Source organism: Pan paniscus, chromosome 10 (assembly GCF_029289425.2).
Source record: "Pan paniscus chromosome 10, NHGRI_mPanPan1-v2.0_pri, whole genome shotgun sequence".
NCBI lineage: Eukaryota > Metazoa > Chordata > Mammalia > Primates > Hominidae > Pan > Pan paniscus.
The window spans coordinates 130,139,068-130,156,721 of NC_073259.2; the positions used below are offsets into that span (position 1 = coordinate 130,139,068).

The 17,654-nt window shown below is 52.6% G+C and overlaps 1 protein-coding gene across 4 annotated transcripts in view; it reads left to right on the forward strand.

The window, feature by feature from the left end:
* The window catches only part of BCL7A (BAF chromatin remodeling complex subunit BCL7A), a 43,231-nt gene extending 32,027 nt beyond the window's left edge, over positions 1-11,204 (forward strand). Inside the window, exons 5-7 of one of the 4 annotated variants that reach the window (XM_034934692.3) lie at positions 3,972-4,156; positions 8,256-8,365; positions 10,362-11,204. In XM_034934692.3, the coding sequence (XP_034790583.1) occupies positions 3,972-4,156; positions 8,256-8,327 (257 nt within the window). In that variant the 3' untranslated portion in view covers positions 8,328-8,365; positions 10,362-11,204. Of the gene's footprint in view, positions 1-3,971; positions 4,157-8,255 lie in introns of all 4 variants that reach the window. The other 3 variants (XM_034934694.3, XM_034934691.3, XM_063593744.1) reach the window with 3 other exon arrangements.
* The last annotated feature ends 6,450 nt before the right edge of the window (positions 11,205-17,654 follow it).

A 17,654-nucleotide genomic window follows, 5' to 3' on the forward strand; every position in this document is an offset into this window, starting at 1 on the left:
TGCCTCCCTCGCCGGGAGCAAAGGGGGCGAGAACGCCAGCAAAGTGCTCGGCCTGGAGCTGGGGCTTAGGAGGAGGGTCTGGGAGGTGCAGGGTTGCCTTGTCTACCCTTCTGTCGGGGGAGCGATTGCGGGGACCCCAAGGACGGACATGGGCTTCGTGTGCAGCCGCGTTCCTGCTTCTTTCCCGTCCTGGTTTCTTTCCGGCTGTGGCCTTGTTTCTCCCATGTTGGGGGTGTGTGTCTCCTTTGCTCTAGAAGCCCGATTTGAGCTCTGCAGCAGGAATTATGTTTTGAGTTAGTGTGTCCAGTTGGTTGCTACTTTCTCGCCACTACCACCAGATGCTAAATTGGTGGGACGCAGGTGGGACCTACACCAGGGTCCTCTCTGGCCACCCCAGGCCCCTGGGCCTGCACGGCTGCCCTGCACTGCTCAGCCAGGATCCACCTGCCTGCTGCCCGAGCTGCCCATGGGAAGGGCACAAGGACAGACCTGTGTGGCCTTCCCAGGTGGGTGCGTGCTGTCTGCCGGGACGGGGCAGGTCGGCCACCAGCTGTTGACCTTGCTTTGAACTTGTTTACTGCTATGTGAGTTCAGGGAATGACATAATTCCTGTCCAAACTCCCTGGACTAAATTTAGGCCCCAGGAAAATAATTTTCCCTGGGTGAGTTCCAGCACCGCAGCGCCCAGAGAATCGGCTGCTGCCCTGAGCTCCTGAATGCTCTGTGGGTTCCAAGGCCAGTTCCCACCAAGCTCTAGGGCCTGGCTCTCAGGAGAGGCCTCTGCCGGGCACCTCTCTGCCCAGCATGGGTCAGCGTGAGTCTCTGGGTGACTGGCCACCTTCATGATTTCTAAGCCTACATCTGGGGCACCCACCTCCCCCACCACTCTGCAGAGCCTGCTGTGCCCAGCAGAAAAGGAGCTGTGGTCAGATCCAAAGCCGCAGATGGGCAACTTTTCTAGTAAAAACTTTAAATGTTTATGTTAAAGCAAACATGTATTATGAAATAGAGTATAACAATAACATGATTTCTCTCTCTCTCTTTTTTTTTTTTTTTTTTTTTGAGACAAAGTCTCACTCTGTCACCCAGGCTGGAGTGCAGTGGTGCTATTTTCCGCTCACTGCAACCTCTGCCTCCTGGGGTCAAGCGATTCTCCTGCCTCAGCCATCCAAGTAGCTGAGATTACAGGCACCTGCCATCACACCCAGCTACTTTTTATATTTTTAGTAGAGACGGGGTTTCACCATGTTGGCCAGGCTGGTCTTGAACTCTTGACCTCAAGTGATCTGCCTGCCTTGGTCTCCCAAAGTGCTGGGATTACAGGTGTGAGCCACCACGCCTGGCCTGGCCTGGCCCCTCTCTTTTAAAATAAATAAATAAATAAACTAGAGATGAGATTTCACTATATTTCCCAGGCTGTTCACAAACTCCTGAGCTCAAGCGATCTTCCCACCTTGGCCTTCCAAAGTGTTGGGAGTACAGGTGTGAGCAACTACACCTGGCTGATTTTTCTTTTTATTGAGATGAAATTCACATAAAATTAACCAGGTTAAGTGAATAATTCACTGACAGTACACTCACAAGGTTGTGCAACCACCACTTCTATCTGGTTCCAAAACATTTTAATCACCCCAGAAAGAAACCTTGCACCCAGCCGCAATCATTCTCCACTTCTCCCTTCCCCAGCAACACTGGGTCCCTGCCCAGGGCAACCACGAAACTTCCTGTCTCCATGGGTTTGCCTATTCTTGACTTTTCATATAAATGGAATCATATACTCTGTGGCCTTTTGTGTCTGACTTCTCACTCAGCATAATGTTTTCTTTCTTTTTGTTGTTGTTGTTGTTTTGTTTTTTGTTTTTTGTTTTGTTTTGTTTTGGAGACAGAGTCTCACTCTGTCACCCAGGCTGGAGTGCAGTGGCATGATCTTGTCTCACTGGAACCTCCGCCTCCTGGGTTTATGGGATTCTCCTGCCTCAGCCTCCCAAGTAGCTGGGATTACAGGCGCGCAACACCACGCCTGGCTTATTTTTGTATTTTTTTTAGTAGGGGGGAGGGTTTGCCATGTTGGCCAGACTGGTCTCAAACTCCTGACCTCAGCTGATCCACCCACCTTAGCCTCCCAAAGTGCTGGGATTACAGGCGTGAGCCACCGTGCCCAGCCTGTTGTTGTCGTTTTTTGAGACAGTCTTACTCTGTCGCCCAGGCTGGAGTGCAGTGGCGTGATCTCGGCTCATCACAACCTCTGCCTCCAAGGTTCAAGTGATTCTCCTGCCTCAGCCTCCGAGTAACTGGGATTACAGGCATGCACCACCACGCCTGGCTAATTTTTGTATTTTTAGTAGAGACGGGGTTTCACCATGTTGGCCAGGCTGGTCTTGAACTCCTGACTTCAAGTGATCCGCCTGCCTTGGCCTCCCAAAGTGGTGGGATTATAGGTGTGAGCCGCCGCGCCCGGCCAGGGCTCCTAGTCTGAGGAGTAACAGTGTCAACCCTGCTCAGACTCCCTGGGAAGGAGGGTCTTGCTGTCCCGTTCCCCCGCCCTCTGTGTCCCAGCCTGTCCCAGGCCCTGCACTGTCTTCTTCTTCTTCCCATCTTGCCTGCTTGCTTTTAAACTTAAGCGTGGGTTATTTTCCCCTTTGTTATTCCTCTGCCTCAGAAACCCCAGCAGGGAAGTCTTGGTCGCACAGGCATTCTCTAGGATTCGTTTCGTGTGTGCTTTTTAACATCAGGGTACCATGGTGTCCGGGCCTCGGGTAGGATTTTTGCTGCCCCTTCACGAGTGTCTGGCTCTGTGCCCAGTAAGCTTTAGGAAAAACCGCTGCCGCCACTGCCTCCTCCCAAGCTGCACCCACCCCCCCGCCCCATCCAGCCTGCACCTTCCTTCTGCTAAAGAAAACTTGGGGTGGAGCAGCAGGAAGACAGGCATGAGAAATCACCCAAATAACTGGGTTCATTCTACTGGCGATTCCTTGATGGAATGGTGTGCGGCCATCTTGTAAGCTGTGATATTTAAAGAACCTTTAAAGACATGAAGAATTCCTCCGAAATACCATATGACCCCCATTTGGGAAGAGGAGAAAATTTGTACGCATGGAGGGAGGGAAAACTGGAAAGACGGGAATTAATCCTCTAAAACATTAGTGGGGTGGTCCCTGGGTGGTGACAGGTGATTTTTAACTTTATTTTTTCTGTACTTTTCTGTTTCCTGCAATGGTCAGTCATTGCTCTAGCAATCGGAAAAATACCCTTATTATTGTTATTATTTTGAGACGGAGTTTCGCTCTGTCACCCAAGCTTTAGTGCAGTGGCGCGATCTCGGCTCACTGCAACCTCCGCCTCCCGGGTTCACGCCATCCTCCTGCCTCAGCCTCCCGAGTAGCTGGGACTACAGGCGCCCGCCGGCACCACGCCCGGCTAATTTTTTGTATTTTTAGTAGAGACGGGGTTTCACCGTGTTAGCCAGGATGGTCTCGATCTCCTGACCTCGTGATCCGCCCGCCTCGGCCTCCCAAAGTGCTGGGATTACAGGCCTGAGCCACCGTGCCCGGCCAAATACCCATATTATTAAGAGAAATGTTTAGAAAAGGTTAGGACGAAGCCACCTTGGCTGCGGGAGAGAGGAATTGACAGCCATGATTGTTGGTGCGCACTGCGGCCGCCAGGGGGTGCTGGGTGCACGCAGCACAGAGACTGCAGCCTCCTCCAGTCGCCTCCCAGGGCCCTCAGCAGCTAAGTGTGCAGGAGAGGGTTGCAGACGCCAGGGTCCGTGTGTGACCTGGCTGCTGGAAACAGCGCCACTGAAAAATCAACAGGAGACTCCCCAGCCCTCCAGCCCCCCAGCTCATTGTAGCCTTCAAAGACCACTGGCCCCAAAACTACCCGATTCAAGGTATTTTTAGTATTTGGCCCCACCGGCCCCGCCTCTCACGTGTCTGAAAACAGCTCCTGTCGTCTTGCTCTTCCCTCAGATGCTTCTGATGAGCAGAATTCACAGTCCTCGATGGAACATTCGATGAACAGCTCAGAGAAAGTAGATCGGCAGCCTTCTGGAGACTCGGGTCTGGCCGCAGAGACGTCTGCAATCTCTCAGGTACCTCGCTCGAGGTCTCAGAGGGGCAGCCAGATCGGCCGGGAGCCCATTGGGTTGTCGGGGGTACGTTGAAAGGTGTTTCGTCATTGTGTTTTGTTGTTTTGTCGTTGGACCATTGGAACTGTCATTTGTCCATTGGGCTATGTCCATGAACACAGTCCTGGGCTCTGCCTTGGGCTCTGGGGCCGAGGGATAATGAGACTTGTGGCCTCTGCCCTCAAGGAGCCTCTGGGTCGGAGGAGGATGAAGGGACCTTGAACCCAGCCTCGGCTGCTGCGTTTTGTCTGTTCAGGTTCACACAAGCATTGCCTCATCTCAGTGATCCCCAGATCGGTGAGCTTTAGAGCTGGGAAGACAAGACTTCAGAAACCTGAGTGGTGGGGCCTCCGACGGAGCGGTGCTGCTGGCCCCACTTGCACTGCATGGGCCCCTCTCCAGGGCATCACTCTGTGTTGGAATCTGGTCTGAATGAGTCAGCACAGGTGCAGTGGGGCCCGGTGGTTAGGAGCAAACCTCCCAGAGTCGGGCCCAAGTTTGAATCCCAGCTCCCAAAATGGGATCACGGAACTGTCTTAGGGCCACCGTGAGGATTCGATGGGAGAACTTGGGTAAAACACTTAGCATGGAGCGGACACAAGATGCAGAGGTGTCATTGGCCATGACCACTATTAGGATTTTTCACTGTAAATCCTCTAGACTTTTTTTCCTTTGAGACAGAGTCTCACTTTGTCACCCAGGCTGGAGTGCAGTGGCATGATCCCGGCTCAATCCAACCTCCACCTCCTGGATTCAAGCAATTCTCCTGCCTCAGCCTCCCAAGTAGGTGGGATTACAGGTGCCTACCACTCTGCCCGGCTGATTTTTGTATTTTTAGTAGAGATGGGTTTCACCATGTTGGCCAGGCTGGTCTCAAATTCCTGACCTCAAATGATCCACTCCCTCAGCCTCTCAACGTGCTGGGATTACAGGCGTGAGCCACTGCGCCCGGCAACTTCAAAATCTTTAAACCCTTTGATTGGCAGGTCCCTTTCCAGAAACTCACCCCGTGGAACCCCCTCCACATGCCCTAGCTCTAAGGGACTGCTTAGGGAAATCTGGGGTCTTGTCTGAGACAGACTAGGGCACAGCCGTCTAGAAAAGCATGGTTGTGCCTTCCAGGTTCTGATAAACATTCTTGCGGCGTGCAGTGAGAAAAGCAAGCTGCAGATCCGCAGGCGTAGCATGAGCCCATCTGGTTAAAAACAGTAGAAACCAAAGCCTGGTGATTTATATTAAGACCAAAGTTGTCGGCTGGGATCTCCGGGCCTCTTAATCTCAGAGAAGAAAAGCTCAGCTTGAAACTTTGATCCATACCCTGAGAGTATCCAATGCTCCCCCGCAGTACCTGGAAATGCCAGGAGTCCCCCATTCTCACATCGCCCCCACTACCCCACACTCTTGCTTCCAGGAGACCCAGACCTAAAATTGGGCCTCTTCCACCATTTTCACAGGCACACGACACACATATTGTCCACAGAGCTGGGTGTGTGAGTGACATGGAGGATGTACTCCAGTGAAGCAGACAGCCTGACATTTCAAGCAATACGTTTTTGGCCGGGTGCAGTGGCTCACATTTGTAAGCCCAGCACTTTGGGAGGCTGAGGCAGGTGGATCACTTGAGGCCAGGAGTTCGAGACCAGCCTGGGCAACATAGCAAGACCCTGTCTCTCCAAAAAAAAGAAAAAGAAAATTAGCCAGGCATGGTGGTGCGTGCCTATAGTCCCAGCTACTCTGGAGGCTGAGGCGGGAGGATTGCTTGAGCCTGAGAGTTCAAGGCTGCAGTGGGCTATGATCCTACCATTGCCCTCCAGCCTGGGTGACAGAGCAAGACCCTGTCTCAAAAAAATAAATACAGAAAAAAGGAGAGAGAGGACAGAAAGGCAGCCTTCCTGACTCCCTGCGATCCCTGCTCCCAGGGCCCCCAGAAGGGGCTCACGTCACTGTCTCTGCAAGTCCATCGCATGTCCTACTCGAGGCCTCTCCTCTGCAACATTTATCTCTGAGAACCCACCATGGACCAGGGTCTATACCTAATCCCTGCCTGCCACGGCGGGGCTGACAATGGGCTCAGGATAAGCAGACACAAGTAGGTCACAGAGTCCCACTAAGTGCCGTGAGAGAGTGAAACAGGGTGACGTGAAGAAGCAGAACAGGCCATGGGTAGAGGGTGCTTGGCTGGTGTCAGCAGGGAGGGGCTGGCTGTGAGCCGGACATGAAGGGGGCCCAGGCTGGGATGGTGAGCTCTCCAGGCAGGGGCAGACCAAGATGCAGAGACCTCAAGACAGGAGCCAGCTTGAAGAACGAAAGAGAGGCCAGGGTGGCCGGGGAGGCCAGAACCTGGTGGGTGAGGAAGAGAATGGTCTGATGAGGGAAGAAGTGGGCCAGGCTTGTCACTAGGGCCTTCTTGGTCCTGGTGAGGAGCTGGGTTTGTTCAGAAGTCAGTAGGAAAGTTGTGGAATGCTTTGTATTTGTAAGTTGTGGTTTCTATTGGAGGAAGGTTGCTGGGGCCATCCTGTTGGCCACAAGCAGGCTGCTCCATCAGCCAGGCCAGAGGCCGGGTTGGAGGGGGGGTGCGGGCGGAGAGGTGGCTTCAGGGGGTGTCCAGGCCTGGGTCTTTCTCCCAGGCTGATGGGGAGCACCAGTTAGGATGGCTGCGGTCAGGAGTTTGGTCTCGGGTGACAGGTTAGGTTTGAGAGGCCCAAGACAATTGTGTGATGGATGAGTGAGTGTTAAACCTTTTCTGGGGTCCTGGGTTTCATGGGAATTCAGTGACAACTACACACCCTTTCCCCCAGAATAACACACACACATATGTGTATAACCAGCAAATGCTGAGAGTCCAGCCCAGACCAGGCACTGTGCCCAGCCCTGCAGGAGCAGGAGTCTACATGGCAGAGTGGGTCTGGGCCTCTGGGAGATGGCCTAGAACTTGCAGAGATTGCCAGGCATCATGGCTCACACCTGTAATCCAAGCAGTTTGGGAGGCTGAGGCAGGAGGATCCCTTGAGCCCAGGAGTTCAAGACCAGCCTGGGCAGCATAGCAAGACCCCATCTCTACAAAAAACTTAAAACAAAAAAATCATCCGGGCATGGTGGCACATGCATATAGTCCCAGCTACTCAGGAGGCTGAGGCAGGGGGACCCTTTGAGACCAGGAAGTCGAGGCTGCAGTGAGCTATGATGACCACTACACCCCAGCCTGAGCAGCAAAGCAAGACTCTGTCTCTAAAAAAAATTATAAAAAGAACTTGGAAAAGCTGGTGCGGTGGCTCACGCCTGTAATCCCAGCACTCTGGGAAGGTGAGGCGGGCAGATCACCTGAGGTCAGGAGTTTGAGACCAGCCTGGCCAACATGGTGAAACATGGAGACATGGTGAAACCCTGTCTCTACCAAAAATACAAAAAATTAGCCAGGCATGGTGGTGTGCACCTGTAATCCCAGCACTCTGGGAGGCCGAGGTGGGCAGATAACCTGAGGTCAGGAGTTTGAGACCAGCCTGGCCCACATGGTGAAACCCCGTCTCTACTAAAAATACAAAAACTAGCCGGGCATGGTGGCGTGTGCCTGTAATCACAGCTACTTGGGAGGCTGAGGCAGGAGAATCACTTGAACCCAGGAGGCGGAGGTTGCAGTGAGCCAAGATTGCCCCACTGCACTCCAGCCTGGCAACAGAGCGAGACTCCATCTCAACAACAAAAACAAGAACTTGGAAAGGTGAACTTGAAACAATAATCACAAGTAATCACCCTAGCAATGAATCACAGATGGGAAGATTGATAACAGCAGCTCCTGGTCCAGTCTGAATGAGTGGGGAGAGCCTAGGGTCCAAGGCAGCAGTGCAGGAAATGCTCCCGAGTTACCAGCCATTGGCATGTGATAGGGCCAGGCAGGGGCCAGGGGACACCGCGCTCCGTAGCTCCAGGAAGAGTTCGGGTGTGAGGGTCTCCATAGGTCCTCAAACTCTCTGGAGTCCACGCTTGGGCCTCAGGTCTGGAACTGCTGGTCTGAACCACAAAGCCACCCCCCCTCGGTTCCTTCCTTGGCTGACCTTCGGCCTCACGCCCGGCCTAACTTGCTCTCCTGGCCCATTAACCTGTGTTCCCCTTTTCTTCTCTCCCCAAGGATTTGGAAGGAGTGCCACCCTCTAAAAAGATGAAACTGGAGGCCTCTCAACAAAACTCTGAAGAGATGTAGACGATGCTTTAAAGCCTCCGATCCATGTTCCATGGAAGGTACGTCAGCAATTAATTCTCGAGCAACTTTGCCCAGCGATTCCTCTTGGGTGCGAACAGAACTACTAACGTTTCAAGTTTACCAAGTGCAGATCCAAGAAGACCCAGAACGGCGTCACTTCTCAGACACTGAAGAACTCTGCTGTGAAGCAAAACACTCAAACCTTTAAGGGACTGTCCTTGGGGAGGCAGGCGGGGCTGACGGCTCAGGAGTGTCTGCACACTGTCTCGGAAGCCAGGATTCCATTTGTGTTGCTGCTGTATTTTTTCCCCCACTTCTCTATGTAACGATATAAGCTATCGGAGGGTGGTACCGATCAGGAACGCTTTTTGGCAGGGCTTTCCACTGTTCAACCGATTCCTTCCGCTTTCTTTTTTTGTGCCTTGTGCCCTTGAGGTGACCTCTGGCATGTATCCTGGTGGTTCTTACATCCCCCTCTGCAAAGTGCCCTCTTGGTTTGGTTCGGGCGGCGGCTGCCACCCTACTCACCGCTCTCCTCCCGCCCCAGGACTTCATCGGAGCAGGCAGGGTGGAGCGAAGTAGCTCCTTAGCCTACCTGGTTTGCAGGTGCAGGGGGACCTTAGGCACGCCCCAAGCACCAGGCACCAGGGCCCAAGGACGCGCAGGTGTTGGGGCACAGTCCCCAAGGGCTCGGCCCCTTGGATCAGGCTGGGTACTCGCTGTGCTCCCCTCCTTGGGGCGTTTAGGACTGGGCGTCTCCAAGCCCACCGTGGCCCAGATGGACGTGCAAAGCCCTTGGAATTTTCTGGCACTTCCTCTCTATTGCCCCCACCACCACCACCACCCCCATCACTGCTTTCTCCCAGACCTCCGAATACGAAATGGCTTCTCTGGCTGACTGCAAGGCTGTGTCCTTAAGGCACTGAGTGGGCCGGGGAGGCTGGGAGCCGGCGGCAGGATTAGCTGGTGCTGAACTTTCTCTCATAGGACGTCGCTTGGATTTCAAATCCACGGTCACCTGCTGCCCTTTGCCTCCCCCGACACCCCAGCCTGTGCCCCGGAGAGGCAGGATCGCAGTGGTCAGAATCCACGTGCTTTCCTATTCAAAGGCTGTTCTGACTCTGAGCCAACAGCTGGACCGTGTCTCCTACCCAGAACATGCCGTCTATCCCCACCGGGGAGCGGGCCTTGATGGCCGGGCCTCGAAGGCCACAAACAAGGCGTCGAGGAATTGGAAAGATTTGCACACCCTCCAGAAAGGAGAGACGCAATCTCCCCTCCCTCCCATCCCCCACCTGCGCTGGAACAGCTTCCTCTCACTGAACGGAGACGCCCCCTTGGACGAACTGCCTAATCGTTTGGTTCTGAGGCCTGGTTTGCTCTTAATTAATATATGAACTCCTCAGACCTTAAACCTTTTCCTAAGCTTTCTTTACTGCACTGGAGTTCTGACTCCCTTTGAGTTGTGTGTTACTGGGGGTGGGGTGGGGTCACGGGTTTTGTTGTTTTTGGGGGCTAATTGGTGCATATTCAGGTACCACCTTTGACGTGTGGCTCTTTCTCCTGACCATCATGGGAAGTGTCTGCTGGATTCCATTTTCTAAGAGTTTCTGAGGGTGAGGCTCTTATTTTTTTTTTAAGGGATCCTGTCTATTTCCTGCACTTCGAGAAGAATCAAAATGTTCCTGAATTTCAAATACCTCATGCAAAATGTCTCCTGAAATAAGGGAAAAAAAAAAAACACAACTTTGAAAATCTTAATGTTGAAGTTAGCAATGCCGAAAGGTTTCTGTCTTAAAAAAAAAATCCTTGTACTTATCAATTTTGCCCCTTAGGCAGTCAGTTTTGTTGAGAACTGTGTCCTGCGTCCTGGCGCAGAACCTACCTGATGCGGTTCCTCTCCACGCATCTCGAGGCGGCGTTACCTCCAGATCCTGTAGAGTTAGAGTCACATTTTTCTTTGCAGCGAAACTCCATCTTGGTGAGAGATGAATTTGGATATTTATTTCCTTCTCTTTTTTTGGGAAACGAGAGGCTACAACCAAGACAGCTGAAGGAGAATGAAACACACACATCCACAGAAACAGAGAGGCGTAGGTGGCCCTGCCGTTGACCGCAGCCTCTCTGGACAGGCAAGGGGAGTTGGCGCAGGTGAGGACTCAGACGACGTCCACCGTCCCAAGGCTGTCACTAGTATTTCTCTGAAGTGCCTGAAGGTAGGAATGGGCCGGCGATTGGGACCAGCTGGGCCCCGCCACGGCCACGCCAGGCAAAGCGCCAGCAGCCCTGCACTCCACGCTGGCCAAGAAGGCCTTCCACGCAGAATGACGAGACTGCAAAAATCCGATGTGCTTCCTTCCCTGGCGCAGTCGCTCCTCGAGCCGCTGCCCCCCACCCACCCTGCACCCCTCGCCCTCCCCCCACCACAGAATCTAAGACCTTTCAGCTTCGAGCCAGGGGGCGGGGGATCCCGAGCAAAAGCCTTCCGTGGACATCAGGCCCCGTGGCCTCAAGGGCTCCCAGGGCAAACCTAATTCCCCCCAAAACGTGAAGTCGGGGAAGCTGCGGCTACACATTCCACAAAGTGCTGGCACTTACACCCACAACCCGGAAGGCTGTGGACCGATTCCTCTAGGGTGGTGACCTCCCATTAGCAAACGGTGTCATGGTTTGGAATGTTCATTATCGCCAAGAACCTGGTTAGAGGCATAAAGACCTTTTTTCACCGTTACCTAATTTTTTTCCCCTTTCAAGAATTTTTTTTTTTTGGTGTGTTGTACAGCAGTATAATTTTTCACTTATTTATTCCATCAGTAGATATGGTTTGTACAATGTACAATGGTTTCATTTCAGAAAATAAAAATTTCAAATCATGAATACCTTGTGGTTTTGTCGCATTTTAAGTAAAGTCAGATCGATGGTGACGGTGTCCCTCTCCAGCTGCTCCGGCCTCTCTTGCGTGGCCATGTGGCCCTGATTCTACAAGACACACAAGTTCCTTGCACACAGGAGCTGTTGCCTTCCATAGTCATAAGAGCTGCCATTATTAAGCACCAGCTGGATGCCAGGCAAGCCACTAGTTGCTCCTTTCTGTGGGCAGGTATTGTTGGCCACCTTGTGCAGGTGAGAAAACAGCAGGACAGTCCCCTGCAGGGCTCTCATGCCGGATCAGGCCCCCAGGTTGAAAGCCACACCTGAGGCCAGGCCTGGTGGCTCATGCTTGTAATCCCAGCACTTTGGGAGGCCGAGAAGGGCGATCACCTGAGGTCAGGAGTTCGAGACCAGCCTGGGCAACATGGCGAAACCCCGTGTCTACTAAAAATAGAAAAATTAGCCAGGTGTGGTGGCACACACCTTTAATCCCAACTAGTTGGGAGGCCAAGGCAGGAGAATGGCTTGAACCTGGGAGGCAGAGGTTGCAGTGAGCTGAGATCACGCCACTGCACTCCAGCCTGGGTGCAACAGAGTGAGACTCTGTCTCAAAAAAAAAAAAAGCCACACCTGATCCGTCTACCCCGAGACCTGGGTTCCAGCAGGGACATGTTTTCAGCTTCCCTGTCTCTGAGGGGACTCTGGATTGTGGTAGGGACTCAGGGGCGTTAGTGCATGGGTGGACTGCAACCTCGGCTTGACTTGTCCTAACAGCCTCTAGTGACTTACATGGTTGGGCTGGAACCAGACCTTTCCCAGGGCTGTGACCCTTTCAGCCCAGACTCCTTCCCCCAAGCTGACTTCCCCACCTCTGTCACCTGGCCCTTGGGTCAGCCCCTAAAGAGAGCTGGCAGGGGTGGGGGTGTTGTTTCAGCGGGTCTAGGCCAAGCTGCACGGCGTGGACCGGCTGCAGGCAGATGCTCTCTCCTGTTTGTTCTGTCTGACTCTCCTTCCTACCCATTCCTTTTTAACATGTTCCAGTGTTTTTACCAGAATTGGCTGCTCAGCTAAATAAACTCCTGATATGGAAAGTTCAGCCTGACAAAACACAAATCATAGAGGCCTTGTTTGCTTAAGGAAAAAAAATGCCTGAGCTGGCACACGTTCCCGCGCTTCCTTTCTGCCCTCCCTGCGTGTCTGTTCCCAGCTCTCACTCTCTGGATCGGTGTCCCTCCCTCCTCTCTCTAAGGCTTCTGCCCTTTCCCCCTGCCTCCCTTGTCTCCACCCGCCTAGATCACTGTCTCACAGTCATTCTGTGGAACTTCCTCTGTGTCTCTCACTGGAGCCGCCTAACTTCCTCTCCCACCTCCCTTCATCAAGGAGCAGTCTCATGCCCAGGAGCTAGAAATGTAGGCTTTGCCGGCATTGGTTGAGCTGTGCTGGGCCCTAGGCAGCAATGACTCAAACTTGACCCTTAACCCCCAGGCAGGTAAGTGAGCCGCAGTGCTTTACGATGCCGATGCCGACCACAGTTTGGAATTAGGGGATACAGACATTCTGATGGCAAGGGTCAGGGAATCTCCTAGGACACTGGAGGAATACCAGGCCTGGGGCTAAGCAGCTTGTTTTTCCTTTTTGACACGAAGGAGGGGCTGGAGGCTTCTGAGCCAAGGCTCTGCTGGACTAGGGATGGTGTTGCCAATGAATAGCATGGATTGGAAAAGACCAGACTGGAGGTGGGAGCCGGGCAACTAGGGAACTGGAACAATAGGCCAAGCAGGGGGCCAGCGGTTGGCAACAGGGCCCATGTGGCCCCAGGCAATGTGAAGGCGGTCAGTAGGCAGGGAGGTGGGGTGGGAAAGGGATCAGCTGGGGGAGGTAGGCAGAAAAGGCTCAGGTCCAAGTTCCAGGCCATGCTAAGGCAACAAGTGTCACAGAGGTCCGTGGTGGGGCCGAGGATGGACTGCAGACCCTAAAGGCCAAGTCCAACTTCCCTCTATCGCTCCTCTGGGTGAAGAATGCATGTTTCCTCCAGAGTCTCAGATTAGACATCCTTTGACATTGTCTATCCAGTTCTATTTCCCTCTTCTTCCCATAGGGGTCTCCCTCCCTCCCCGTCCTTAAGTGGGGCGGGCACTTAGCCCAGGGTGGTGATATGACCCAGTCCTATCCAATCACCATGGTCCCGCCTCCTGGCTACCACAATTGGCTCAGGGATGAGCACGTGGCCCATAGCAGCCCAATGAGAGTCAGCCCTGGGTGGGAACTGGTGGGAAAGAATTCTGCTGGAGCATCTGGAGTTGCTCAAATGGAGTGGCTGCGGCCATCTTTCCTTACACGTGGGGAGGAATCAGCCTGACAATGAAACCGTCACAGGAAAGGGCTGAAAGACGGTGAGTGTGTGCTTTCTAAGGGCAGCATTTGGGCCTTGGCCCCAGCCGGCCCTGAAGCCAGCACAACCCCCGGAACGTCTCAATTTGTGAGCCAATAAATGCCCTTGATGGTTTAGGCAAGTTTTCACTGGGTCTTACCCCACGTGAGCCCCCACTCCTCCATATGGACCTGTTTTGGACCAATGAGGCATCCTCTTCTGTAGTCCTCAACACGCGGAGCTCCACCACTCCTGAGCAGTGTGACCTCAGGCAAGTATCTTAACCTCTCTGGGTCCCTGTTTCCTCATCTGTATAATGAGGACAATAATAATGCCTACCAGGGTTGTTGTGAGGATTAAATGAATACGTGTAAAGCGCTCAAGGCAGGCCCAGGCACACAGTGAATCTCAAATGTTAACTGCTATTTTATAGTTATTATCCTCACGCACCTCTAGCTTTAGAAGACCAGTTCCGAGAGCAGGAGGCACAGGGAAGGGAAGAATGGCCCTCCCCTGGTTGCCTTGGGTTTGCCCTCAGTTACACTTTGCTCTCTGAAGACCCACCTCTTTCCCAAGTGATTGACACTGGAGTCATCCTCACAGCATGCTCCAGATGCGGCACAGCCTGAGTCAGGCCTTGTGGGATGCGCCCACCCGGGAACAGGAAGGAGAGACGTGCCTGACTGAGCAGAGGGCTGGAGGTCAGACAACACGTCCCTGCCCTGGGCACTGGCTGCTCAGTCATTAAAACAGACCCAAATAGCTTCTGGCCAGGGGCTCAAAGGAACAGCCTGTTAGAGACTCAGTTTTCCAGTCTCTCTTCACTGTTGTTCTCTCTCCACAGGTGGGGTTGGGGAGAGGCCTCGGGATGGCAAGGACCAGGGTCTGCTGCCAAGCCTGTGGGTCCTGTCTCCCTCTAGGATGCCCCTGGGACACTGGTACCCATGGATGCACTGGGTGACTTGAGGTCAATGGCTTTCTCTCTCCAGACCTAGGCAGAAAAAGCAATCTGCTTTGCATCAGAGAACCTCAAGAGGCTCTTAATCCTGCTCTTTTCTCCCTCTGGGCTCCCTCCGTGATGAGCTCATCTGACCTCCTGGCAACCCCGAAGGGTGGTTTAGAGCAGGGAATCAGCCTCCCGATTTACAGAAAGGATAACTCAGGCCAGGGAAGCGACTTGGACAGGGTCCTGCAGGGACTCAGTGAAGGAGGCTTCGGAACCCAGCCTGTCTTCCAGCAGACCAGGAATCAGCAAATCTGGCTACCTGTTTTTTTATTTTTATTTATTTATTTATTTTGAGACAAAGTCTCGCTCTTGTCATCCAGGCTGGAGTGCAATGGCATGATCTCGGCTCACTGCAACCTCCGCCTCTGGGGTTCAAGCGATTCTCCTGCCTCAGCCTCCTGAGTAGCTGGGATTACAGGTGCCTGCCACCACGCCCAGCTAATTTTTGTATTTTTAGTAGAGATGGGGTTTCACCATGTTGGCCAGGCTGGTCTTGAACTCCTGACCTCAGGTGATCTGCCCGCCTTGGCCTCCCAAAGTGCCGGGATTACAGGCCTGAGCCACTATGCCCAGCCCACCTGATTTTTTTAAAATAAAGTTTTATTGGAACAAGCCATGCTTATTCATTTACATATTGTTCCTGGCTGCTTTCACCATGCAACAACAGAGTTGAATACAGATGCTCTTCAATTTACAGTGGGGTTACTTCCCAGTAAGCCCATAAATTGGCCTGTGGTCCCAGCTAACTTGAAAGGCTGAGTGGGAGAATCACTTGAGCCTGGGAGGTCAAGGCTGCAGTGAACCCTGATGGCGCCACTGCACTCCAGCCTGGGTGACAGAGTGAGACCCTGAGTGAGGGTCCCAAGTAGCTGGAAGCATACAGGTGCATGCCGCCATGCGCGGCCCTTTTTTTTTTTTTTGGTAGAGACTGGATTTTACCATGTTGCCCAGGCTGCTGTTGAACTCCTGGCTTCAAGTGATCCTCCTACCTTGGCCTCCGTAAGCATTTACAGGGATTACAGGCATGAGCCACTGTGCCCAGCCCTGAATATTTAATCAACATGTAAGGGTGTAGCTCAATGATTTTTCACCCACTGAACACACCTGCGTGACTTGCATCTGCATCAATAAACAGAATATCACTAATCCCCAGTCCCCTTCTTATCCCTGTCTAGTCACTACCCCTCGAAGTGTGGCCGACACCCTGACTTCTACCTGCACCGATGTCTTTGGCTTATTTTTTAGCTTTACATACACAGAATGATGTAGTGTGTGCTCTTGTGTGTCTAGCTTCTTTCACTCAACATGGTATTTGTGAGATTCAATACTGCTGTGTGAGATTGTATGTCATTCATTCTCATTGCTGGAGAATATTCCGTGGGATGAGTGTACTACAATGTGCTTATCCATTCTTTGGACATTTGAGATATTTCCAGCCAGGGTGGTGGGGAGAATTATGAATTCTGGAGGATCGCTTGAGGCCAGGATTTCAAGACCAGCCTGGGCAACATAGCCAAACCCCATCTCTACAAAAAATTTAAAAATTAGCCAAGCATGTGATACACACCTTTAGTCCCAGCTACCCAGGAGGCTGAGGTGTGAGGATCGCTTGAGCCCAGGAGTTGGAGAGTGCAGTAAGCCAAAATTGTGCCACTGCACTCCAGCCTGGGCAACAGAGCAAGATCTTATCTCAAAACAAAACAAAACAAAAAAATGGCCTGGCAAAATCTTTGTGACTTTGGGGTTAGGCAAAGCTTTTTGCTAAAGCTTTTTGCTAAAGCTTTGCCTAACCCCCTCCCCACCGAACAAAAAAAAAACTTCTTTTTGCCTGTAAATCCATCACTTTGGGAGGCTGAGGCAGGCAGATCACTTGAGGTCAGGAGTTTGAGAACCAGCCTGGGCAACATGGTGAAACTCTGTCTCTACCAAAATACAAAAGTTAGCCGAGTGGCCGGGCATGGTACACCTGTAATCCCAGCACTTTGGGAGGCCAAGGTGGGTAGATCATCTGAGGTCAGGACTTTGAGACCAGCCTGGCCAACATGGGGAAACCCCATCTCTACTAAAAATACAAAAAATTAGCCAGGAGTGGTGGTGGGCGCCTGTAATCCCAGCTATTTAGGAGGCTGAGGCAGGTGAATTGCTTGAACTTGGGAGGCGGAGGTTGTAGTTAGCTGAGATTGCTCCACTGCACTCCAGCCTGGGCCAAAAGAGTGAGACTCTGTCTCAAAAAAAAAAAAAAAAATTAGGGCCAGGCATGGTGGTGCGCACCTGTAATCCCAACTACTCAGGAGGCTGAGGCAGCAGAATCACTTGAACCCAGGAGATGGCGGTTGCAGTGAGGCGAGATTGCGTCACTGCACTCCAGCCTGGGTGATGAAGTGAGATTCTGCCTCAAAAAAAAAAAAAAAAAAGAAAAAGAAAAATTCCAAACCCACACCCATCTATTTCTTCACCCTTCTGTGCCTCAGTTTTCTTATGTGTAACTGTCCCTGACCTGCCCACCTCCCAGGGTTGTGTGGGAACCAGTTAGATCTGGACCTTTGAGGAAGGCTGTACAAACTGTTGAGGGCTTTTCAGCCATGAAACTCTTCTGCCCGTACCCCATAAATACAATTAGGTGCTTGCTGCAGAGGCATCGGGGGTCTCTGGCCAGAGGTGACATCTGAAGCAATCGGGATCCTGTTTGGTTTTGCCACATCCGACCTGCCGCCCAGCTGGGGCAAGACAGCCACGCGCGGCGGATGCACCGGCCCTGAACTCTTTCTCGAGTAGTCCCCAGAGGTAGCTGCTGCCTTTCAGTTTCTGCACTTGTTTATTTTCAAAGGGACGTTGCCAGACCACGAGGCCACCCTGCCCTTTCATGGTTTGTTTTATGCAGATTTCAGGAAGAGAGAGAAGAGGTAAAGAGACCAGAAACAAAGTCTTCTGCAAGCAAAGAACTGCAACAGGCCCCAGCTGTTAGGTTTGAGGGGCGTATGGGGCAGGCGACTGAACTGCAGAGTTGGGGCCAGAGGTACCATTGCTGACCCCTGAGCCCAGGAGCCTTGAGAATACTGACAGTGTTAATAATAACTGC